Source organism: Eimeria necatrix, genomic scaffold (assembly GCF_000499385.1).
Source record: "Eimeria necatrix Houghton genomic scaffold, Enh_scaff199, whole genome shotgun sequence".
NCBI lineage: Eukaryota > Apicomplexa > Conoidasida > Eucoccidiorida > Eimeriidae > Eimeria > Eimeria necatrix.
The window spans coordinates 43,758-53,757 of NW_013655109.1; the positions used below are offsets into that span (position 1 = coordinate 43,758).

At 47.2% G+C, this 10,000-nt stretch overlaps 3 protein-coding genes across 3 annotated transcripts; 2 read left to right on the plus strand and 1 right to left on the minus strand.

Moving 5' to 3' along the window:
* Nucleotides 1–1,904: 1,904 nt before the first annotated feature.
* On the plus strand, nt 1,905–2,375 carry ENH_00025980 (hypothetical protein; the record flags this gene model as incomplete). The annotated part of the gene is made up of 1 exon (XM_013584693.1): nt 1,905–2,375. The coding sequence occupies one exon, from the start codon at nt 1,905–1,907 to the stop codon at nt 2,373–2,375; it is 471 nt and encodes a 156-aa protein (XP_013440147.1).
* Nucleotides 2,376–6,774: 4,399 nt separating this feature from the next.
* ENH_00025990 (hypothetical protein) lies at nt 6,775–7,343 on the minus strand (the record flags this gene model as incomplete). The annotated part of the gene is made up of 2 exons (XM_013584694.1): nt 6,775–7,137; nt 7,317–7,343. The coding sequence occupies 2 exons, from the start codon at nt 7,341–7,343 to the stop codon at nt 6,775–6,777; spliced, it is 390 nt and encodes a 129-aa protein (XP_013440148.1).
* A 186-nt stretch (nt 7,344–7,529) lies between these two features.
* ENH_00026000 (protein phosphatase 2C, putative) lies at nt 7,530–9,048 on the plus strand (the record flags this gene model as incomplete). The annotated part of the gene is made up of 4 exons (XM_013584695.1): nt 7,530–7,577; nt 7,635–7,724; nt 8,135–8,800; nt 8,971–9,048. The coding sequence occupies 4 exons, from the start codon at nt 7,530–7,532 to the stop codon at nt 9,046–9,048; spliced, it is 882 nt and encodes a 293-aa protein (XP_013440149.1).
* Between the last annotated feature and the right edge of the window lie 952 nt (nt 9,049–10,000).

Below are 10,000 nucleotides of genomic sequence, written 5' to 3' on the forward strand. Positions count from 1 at the left end.
ATTTATATATATATATATATATATATATATATATATATATATATATATATATATATATATATATATAAATGCATATAAATATGTATATATATACAAATGTATATAAGCATATATGCATATATAAATTATATAAATATTTATAATCTATAAAAGTGATTTTGCCTCCTGATTTGACCCTCCCGATTTGTCTCCTTTTGAGCTTTTATGCGAGCTGCTGGTGTTAATTAATTAATTAATTATTTAATTAATTAAAATAATTAATTAATTAATTAATTAATTAATTAATTAAAATAATTAGTTAATTAATTAATTAATTAATTAATTAATTAATTAATTAATTAAGGAATTTGTTTTTGAAGTTCTCGAAAAGTGAGTTTCGGAAGAACAGGTTGCAGTTGCGCGTCTTGGGGTGTACAGACAGCTCGTTCCAACTGCGGTGTACAGACACTCTGTGTTCTGCATTCGCCAAATTCAGAAATTGAAATTAAATTAATTAAATCTTTTTATTTGCTGCTGAATCCAGAGGCCATCTGCGTGTGCATCCGCTGTTTCCCCAAACCCTAAACCCTAGCCACCTGCCGAGGGTTTCAAACCCTCAACCAAACCCTAGGGGCTCAGCGAAGGGCCCACTGGCTCGCAAACCCTAAACCCTAAACCCTAGATGAGCGTATTGCGTCGGGGGGAACTAGGGTTTCATTTTGCTTTTGCTTTGTGGTTCGCGTATTTAGCTGGGCTATCTCGGGAGGTTGCCGAGATCTTATCCAGTTCCGAAACCCTAGTTTAGGGTTTAGGGTTTAGGGTTTAGGGCTAGTGCAGCAGCTTCAGTTGCCCCTCTCTCTCTGCGAAGCAGCCACTTAGTGCAGCTGCGAATTTCCATTGAAGTGAAATGGAATAAAAGTAGAAATGCAAAAGATATTTTCTAGAAAGAAAAAATATATAAATTGAACAAAAAAGGAAGCAAAAAGAAAGAATGAAAAGTGCAGAAGTTTCAAAAAGACAAAAAGAGCATTTGCATGCAGCAGACACTAAAAATTCTAAGTTGAGTTATTTGGCTTTAAAACCCCACTAGCCTGATAAGGCCACAGGGGGCTTTCTGGAAAGAACAGAAAGTGGAAATAGTGAATTAAAAACAATTTAAATTATTGGATTTAAAATAAATAGAAGAATTAAAACAATAGAAGTATATTTAAATCCAGAAGAAAGCAGCTGCAGTTGTGTAGGGCTTCCGCTGCAGCCACTAGGGGGCCCCGGAGCTGCATGCGGTGGAAAGGGAGAAAAAAAGGACCTTTTTGATTACAAATTGTTTATTTTTGTTATTTTATTTGTTTTATTCCACAATTTTATTCTTTTAAACTCAAATTGAACTTTATTGCCCCCATCTAGCTACAAGACTCGGCAGCTCTTCGCGAGCTGCTGCTGAAACCTCAGTTGCTGGGCAGCTCTGTGTGCTTTTTCCGGCGCTCTTCGCCAATAATTCTGAATTAAATTAATTATTTTTTTGCATTTAAATTCAATTTTAAGTTTGTGGCGGCTGTGTTTCGTCGAGGGGTGCGGGATCGCGGCGCGGCGTTTCAGGTGTATGGACAGCTCGCGCGGCGTTTCAGGTGTACAGACAGCTCGCGGCGAAATGGAACTTTCGCGTTTTTGCAAAACGCGGAAACTCCGGCTTTTGTGAAGCCTCAAACTTCAGTTTTTATTTCTTTTCTTCATTTGCAACAGCTGCTTCTCTTTTGCGCGGAAGATCGGCGAAAAAAAGCAAAAAAAGTTGTTTCAGCGTGGGCGCTGGGGTGTACAGACAGCTCGGGGTGCGCCGCGGAGGCCGCTGAAGCCGGAAAAGGGGGAAAACGCATCATTTTTTTTCGTTTGAAGTTTTCTGGAGAGTTATTTTGGAGTTTATTTCCGTAATGGCGGCTGAAAACCCTTCGCCGCCCTTTTTTCCGTGGGAATTCGCAGAAAACCAACAAAAACACAAAAAAGATCTGGAGCAGCTCGGCTGGGCGGAAGCGGCCGAGGGAGAGTGGCTCGCGCATGCAGCCAGCGGCTGGCTTTGCAATCCAAAAGAAAAAGTTTTTTTCAACGCGGAGAAGAACCTTTTGGTTCCTGCAGATCCGCGGGAAACCGAGCTGGGAGCAGCAGCAGCAGCAGCAGCTGCTGCTGCTGCTGCTGCTGCTGCTGCTGCGGAGTGGCGGCCAGCTGGCGAGGAGGCTTTTAATGGCGAGAAGGGAGAAAACCAAGAAGTTGAAAAAGAAGAAACGGAAACTGAAAATGAAACGGAAAACTCAGACGCAGAGTCCGATTTTTTGGTGGACTTGGAAGATGAACTAGACGCAGCAACGTTTCAAAAACAAGTGTGCAGAAAGAAACAAAGTTTTTAAAATATCCCGCAATTAAAAGCTGTTTTAAAGTTGTCTTTAACTTGCCAAAAAGTAGTTATTTATTTGAACTAATTTTATCTTTTGAAATTCTGCAATTGCCCATTCCGAACGAATTACTTGAATTGTGGCAAGTTCGCGGTTAACTGGCGCTTTTTCGAGATCTAAAGTTGAAATTAAAGTTTAATTTAATTATTTGGAATTAATTGTTCAAAATTTGATCATTTTTAATGGTTTAAAAGTCCAGTTTCACCTTTTTGTGAGCGTCGCTCGCGCGGGATTTCAGGTGTACGTACACCTGAGCCGGCGCCGCTCGCGCCGCCGGCGCCGCCCGATCTTTCCGATTAGGGGGTTTTATTTGCATCAAAATGGAGGATTTGAGTTGCAGAGTAAATAAAATTTAATTAAAATTAATTAAAATTCATTTAAATTCATTTATTTCATTTAATTCATTTCAATTTGCCTTCCCGCAAACTCCAGGGTTCGGCCGAGGGCAAGGGCCCCTGCGAAGACAGATTTATCACCAAAGTCGGATTGCCTTTGGGAGCTGTTGCGGGCAGCTCCGAGGGTTTGTGTTATTTCACAGCAGTCTATGACGGCCACGCGGGCACAGAGTGCGTCCCGAGGGTTTAGGGTTTAGGGTTTAGGGTTTAGGGTTTGGGGTTTAGGGTTTGGGGTTTAGGGTTTGGGGTTTGGGGTTTGGGGTTTGGGTTTTGGGGTTTGGGGTTTGCGTTTTGGAGGGGTTCACAGTTTGGTGCTTGCTGGCGGGGCTTTAGGGCTTGGGGTCCAGTGTTTGGGGTTTAGTGGGGGGTTAGCGTTTAGGGTTTAGGGTTTAGGGTTTAGGGTTTGGGGAGCATCTCTCTGCTGCTTGAAGTGTCTCTGCAACTCATTGCTTCTTCGTTTCGGGTGTACGTACACCCCAACTTGCAGCTGCGCAGAATACGCCGCCGCCCACCTCCACAAAAACCTCCTCAGCTGCTACAGGCAGTTCTACCGAACTGTGCAGGTCAGTAACTGGCTAGCTAGCTGGCTAGCTAGCTAACTGGCTGGCTAGCTGGCTAGCTGGCTAGCTGGCTAGGTAGCTAGCTAGGTGGCTAGCTAGTTAGGTGGCTAGCTAGCCGGCTAGCTAGGTGGCTAACTAGCTAGCTAGTTAGGTGGCTAGCTAGCTAGCTAGTTAGGTGGCTAGCTAGCTAGACGGGTAGCCAGCTTGCTGGCTAGGTGGATGGCTAGCTAGCCAGCCAGCTAGCTTGATGTCTAGCTAGTTAGCTGGATTCGTGGCTGGCTGTGTAGCTAGCTGGACAGCAGGCGGCGCAGCTAGCTAAAGGCTCAGCTAGCTAGCCCAATGCCCAGCTAGCTAGCCAAGTAGCTAGCTACCTAACTAGCTAGCCCAATGCCCGCCTAGCTAGCCAAACACCTAGCTAGCTTACTATCAAAATAGCCAGCTAGCTAGCCAAGCACCTAGCTAGCTAGCTGACCGAAAGCCCAGCTAGCCAGCCCAATACCTAGCTAGCTAGCTAGCTAGCTAGCTAGCCAGCTAGCTAGCTAGCTAGCTAGCTAGCTAGGTATTGGGAAGTACATGTTTTGTTTTGTCTGCTGCTACCAGCGAAAGCGGGAAGAGCGGAGCGGGGGTTGCTCGTCGCGGCGGCAGCAGCAGCAGCAGCAGCAGCAGCAGCAGCTGCTGCAGCAGCTGAACGGGGGCAGTTTGCTGCAGCTGCGGGCTGAAGAGCAGCAGCTTTCCGTCGAAGTGGAGGCTCTTTGCCGAAGTTTTTTTTCTTCTTTTTCTTTAACTGAAAATAACTTTTTGGCTCTGGCCAGGGCCCGCCTGGCCCAAGATGGTGGGTGGTTATTGGTGGGGTTGTTCTTTTAGGTCTTTTTCTTCTTTTTTTCTTCTTTTTGCTTCTTTTTTCTTCTTTTTTCTTCTTTTTTCTTCTCTAATTCCTCTTTATTCTTCTCCATTCTTCTTTCTTCTTCCTTTTCCTTCTTTTTCCTTCTTTTTTCCTCTTTTTTCCCCTTTTTTCCGCTTTTTTTCCTCTTTTTTTCCTCTTTTCTTCTTTTTCTTTAACTGAAAATAACTTTTTGGCTCTGGCCAGGGCCCGCCTGGCCCAAGATGGTGGGTGGTTATTGGTGGGGTTGTTCTTTTAGGTCTTTTTCTTCTTTTTTTCTTCTTTTTGCTTCTTTTTTCTTCTTTTTTCTTCTTTTTTCTTCTCTAATTCCTCTTTATTCTTCTCCATTCTTCTTTCTTCTTCCTTTTCCTTCTTTTTCCTTCTTTTTTCCTCTTTTTTCCCCTTTTTTCCGCTTTTTTTCCTCTTTTTTTCCTCTTTTCTTCTTTTTCTTTGACTGAAAATAACTTTTTGGCTCTGGCCAGGGCCCGTCTGGCCCAAGATGGTGGGTGGTTATTGGTGGGGTTGTTCTTTTAGGTCTTTTTCTTCTTTTTTCTTCTTTTTGCTTCTTTTTTCTTCTTTTTTCTTCTTTTTTCTTCTCAAATTCCTTTTTATTCTTCTCCATTCTTCTTTCTTCTTCTTTATTCTTTTCATTCCTTTCTTTTGACCCAAGTTCTGTCTTTTGCTCTTTAAAAATGATGGACTTTGTGGTGCTGCTGCTGCTTACATGCTGCTGCTGCTGCACATATGGTGGTGCTGCTGCGTGTATGCTGCTGCTGCTGCTGCTGCATCCATGCTGCTGCTGCTGCTGCTGCTGCGGCGGCTTTGAGTGGATTAGCTGGCACGTGAGGTGTCGGAATGAAACTGCATTTAATTAAAACAATAAACTGAATCGAATTAATCAAATTAAATTAAATAAATTAATTAAATTAAATTAAATTAAATTAAATTAAATTAATTAATTTAATTTATTTATTTCTTTTCAGCTGGCTCAACTGCTGCTGCGGCCATTTTCTTCGGCCCGGACTCTGACGGGGCTTTGAAACTTATCACAGCGCATGCAGGAGATTCCCGAGTTGTTCTTTGCAGGTTTGAGCAACTTTTTCGCACTTTCTAAACCCTTTTTTGTGGTTTTTCAAACCCCTTTTGGTGCCTTTTGAAGCCCCTTTTCGTGGTTTCTCACACCCCTTTTAGTGCCTTTTTAAACTCCTTTTTGTGTTTTTTTAAGCCGCTTTTTGCGCCCTTTTAAACCCCTTTTTGTGGTTTTTTAAACCCTTTTTAGTGCCCTTTTAAATCCTTTTTAGTGGTTTCTCAAACCCCTCTTTAGACCCTTTTAAAACCCTTTTTTGTGGTTTTTCAAGCCCCTTTTAGTGCATTTTTATGCCCCTTTTAAACTCCTTTTCAAGGTTTATTAAACCCCTTTTAGTGGTTTTCCTAAACCACTGTTGGTGGATTTTAAAACCCTTTTTTGTGGTTTCTAAAAACTCCTTTTAGTTGTTTTCGGAGCTCTTTTTGGTGGTTTGTTTGTCTCTTTTTTAAATTTTTATATCTCCTTTTGTTGATTCATGTTTTATTGATAATGCTGCTGCTGCTGCTGCTGCTGCTACTCTTACTGCTGCTGCTGCTGCTGCTGCTGCTGCTGCTTCGAATGCGGCAGCAACAGCAGCAGCAGCAGCAACAGCAGCAGCAGCAGCAACAGCAGCAGCAGCAGCAACAGCAGCAGCAAAAAAAGCTGTAGATCTTTTGCGAAGCCCTTTGCAGTTCAGGCGTAGAAACACCCAGTCGCCAAACCCTAACCCCAAACCCTAAACCCTAAACCCTAAACCCTAAACCCTTTTTCAGGAACGGGGAGGCCTTGAGACTGACAGAAGACCACAAGCCCAACAGCCCGAGCGAAAGAAAAAGAATTGAAGCAGCAGGAGGGCAGGTGCAGCAGCAGCAGCAGCAGCAGCAGCAGCAGCAGCAGCAGCACTTTTAAAATTAAAAAATAAATAATTGAATTAAAGAAAGAGTTTTTGAAGTTTTATTTTGAATTTAATTTTATTTTTTTTTTAATTTAATTAAATGCGGTTTTTCAAAACTATTATTTTGGTGTCTTTTTTTTAATCCAAAAATGTTTTTATTCATTTGTCTATTTTTAATCATTTATTTATTTTTAGTCATTTGTTTTTTGTAGTTTATTTATTTTTAATTATTTATTTGTTTTTTTTATTTATTTTAAAATTAAATATGGATATTTGCATAATTGATTTGTTATAAATCATTTATTTATATTTAATTTAATTGTTGCACTAAATAGAAACTTTTCGCAAATGCTTTTAAGTTATTTTAATTCATTTATTCATTTAATCCAAAAGCTGCTCTTGAAGACAACTTCGTCCTTTTGTTTGCTGCTGCTGCTGCTGCTGCTTGTGCTGCTGCTGCTGCTCCTGCTGCTGCTGCTACTGACACTGCTGCTGCTCCTGCGTCGACTCTCTTTGCTGCCACTGCTGCTGCGTCTACTCCTGCTGCTGTGTCCACTGCTACTGCTGCTGCTGCTGCTGCTGCTGCTGCTGCTGCTGCTGCTGCTGCTGCTGCTGCTGGCAGGTGGTGTGCGTGCAGGGGGTGTGGAGGGCGTTTGCTGCGAACCGGCGGTGTGGGGCGTTGGGTGTATCGACAGCTCGAGGGTTTGGAGACAGCGCTTTGAAGAAACCCCACAAAGTCCTTTCGAGTGTACCGACAGTTCGGGTCCTCGCCCTCGACTTCGCCGCAGACGCCTTCCTCGTCAGCCCCTGCTGCTGCTGCTGCTGCTGCTGCTGCTGCTGCTGCTGCTGCTGCTGGTCTTGATTGTGCGGCTGCTGCTGCTGCCGTTGCAGTTGCTGCTGTTGCTGCTGCAGTTGCTGCAGCTGCTGGTGCTGCAGTCGCTGGTGCTGCTGCTGATTGTGACTATGCTGCTGCTGCTGCAGTTGCTGCTGCTGCAGCAGCTGCTGCTGCAGTCGCTGCTGCTGATTGTGACTATGCTGCTGCTGCTGCTACTCGTCGTGTGGATGCTGCTGCGGCTGCTGGTGCTGCTTATCATATTTACGATGCTGCGGTTGCTGCTGCTGATCATGCTTGTGCTGCTGCAGCAGCTGCTGCTGCTGATCATGAGTATGCTGCTGCTGCTGCTGCTGCCCATGGGGCTGCAGATTGCGGCGCTGCTGCTGCTGCTGCTGGCGCTGCAGCACCTGATGCTGTTAATGCTGCTGCTGCTGCTGCATATTGTGGTGATGGTCGTGCTGCTGCTACTGCTGCTGCGATGATGCTGCTGCTGCTGCTGAAAGCAGCAGCGCTTAGGTCTTACGCTGTAGGGTTTAGGGTTTAGGGTTTAGGGTTTAGGGTTTAGGGTTTAGGGTTTGCTCAGGTGTTGGGATCTGACGGCATTTTCGATGTTTTGTCTGATGATGAAGTTGTCAAATTAATTCTTAAGAAGCTCCCGCCGACTCCCCAAGAGGTTTGCTGCTGCTGCTGCTGCAGCTGTTGCTGCTGCTGCTGCTGTTAGTGCTTTTTGCTGCCACTGCTGCTGGTGATGGTTTTGCTGCTGCTGCTGCTGCTTATGCTTTTGCAGATGCTGCTGCTGCTACCTGTTCTGCTGTTGGTGCTGCTGCTTGTGCTTTGTGCTGCTGCTGCTCGTGTTTTTGCTGCTGCTGCTGCTGCTGCTGCAGCCCCTAATATTTTTGCTGCTGCTGCTGCTCGTGTTTTTGCTGCTGCTGCTGCTGCTGCTGCTGCCCCTAATATTTTTGCTGCTGCTGCTTCTGCAGCTGTTCCTTCGCTCCTTCTTCGGCATTCGCCCCCGCAGCTATCGCTGCACTGCAACTGCTGCTGCTGCTGCTGCTGCTGCTGCTGCTGCTGCTGCTGCTGCAGGCCGCTCAGTTGGTTGTGGAGGAAGCTGCTGCTAGAGGCAGTGCGGACGACAAGACCTGCACAGTGGTTTACTTCAAATGGCGCAAAGACCTTTTTGCTGCTGCTGCTGCTGCTGCTGCTGCTGCTGATGAGAAGGAAAAGGAGACAGAAAAGGACACAAAAGAGACACAAGAAGCTGCTGCAGAGAGCCAAATAGACTCCCCCACAGACGCAGCAGCAGCCTGCAGCACAGACGGCCCAAAGCAGCAGCAGCAGCAGCAGCAAGGGACCACTGCAGCAGGTAGAGAACACACAAGCAGCAGCAGCAACAGCAGCAGCAGCAGCAGCAGCAGCAGAGAAGCCCCAGGTTGTGCTGCAGAGCCAGGCCCTCGCTCTGACGCGGAAACAGCCTCAGCAGCAGAAACAGCAGAAGCAGCAGCAGCAGCAGCACCTCCAGAGTCGCCCCCAGCAGCAGCAGCAGCAGCAGCAGCTGCTGCTGCTGCTGCTGCTGCAGAGTCCGGTGCCAGAGGCGGAGGCATTCGGATGAGCGGCCTCGAGGAAATAGCAGCAGCAAAAAGCACTTTTGATGTTGATGCTCTTATTCGAAAAAGGAAAAGAGAGGAGCAGGAAGCAGCAGCAGCAGCAGCAGCAGCAGCAGCTGCTGCTGCTGCTGCTGCTGAGGAAGAAGTAAGAAACTCCTGTAACCACGCAGCAGCGCAGCCCCACGGTAGTTGCAAGAGCACTGCTGCTGCTACTATTGCTGCTGCAATTTCTGCTGCTATTGCTGTTGCTGCTGCTGCTGCTATTGCTGCTGCTGCTATTGCTGCTGCTGCTGCTGCTGCTGCTGTTTGCTTCAGGATGATTTTGATATGTTTGGGGGTGTCCCTGAGGCTCAAGAGGCCTCGCCAGCAGCGCAGCAAAATGAGGAGGCATAATGCTGCATGCAGGAGCAGCAGCAGCAGCAGCAACAACAGCAGCAGCAGCAACAGCAGCAGCAGCAGCCGGAGCACTAAGTGCAACGGCAGCAGCAGCAATAGCTGCAGCGGCAACTGCTTGCGAGAGCAGCAGCAACTGCACGGGGCATAAGCAGCAGTGGGGGCTGCCTTCGCTGCTGCTGCTGCTGCTGCTGCTGCTGCTGCTGCTGCTGCTGCTTCGGGTACGCTCTGTAGAGCTGCTGCAGCTGACTGAAGCAGCCCGTGTGGCTAGCTACCTCGCTAGCTAGCTAGCTAGCTGCCTAGCTAGCCAGCTAGCCAGTCAGCTAGCTAGCTAGCTAGCCAACTTCTTCAGAAGTCAAACAACTTTTAAACCTGTCATGTTGACAACTAACCAGCAGCGAAGCAGTCCACCTGGGGGCCCCTCAGGGGGCCCTCAGGGGCCCTCTGGGGGCCCCCTGGGGCCCCCCCTACTGCATGCCTTGGGGGCCCCCTGGGGGCCCCAGGGGGCCCCTGGGGGCCCCCTGGGGGCCCCCTGACTGCATTCCTTGGGGTCCCCCAGCAGTACCCTTAAGTGCTCACTAGTAGGGGGGGGGGCCCTGCAGTTCTGGGGGCCCCTGGGGGCCCCCCCAGTTATTTTGCGAGGGGGGCCCCCCGAGGGGCACGGGGGCCCCTTGAATTTCCTTACTGGGGGGCCCCCAGGCTGCTGGGAAGGGAGCAGCAAACCCTAAACCCTAGGAAACCCTAAACCCTAGGAAACCCTAAACCCTCGCTGGCCCTCAGCAGCAGCTGCTGCTGCTGAGGGCTTGTCTGTCACGCCGCGTTTCGAAGCCCTAGCGGGCCCCAGCTCTAAACCCTAGGGTTTAGGGTTTAGGGTTTAGGGTTCGTGGAGCTGTTCGCTGCAGCTTCCGTCGATCTTTCTTGTCAATTGGAAGTTGAATTGTATTTAATTTAA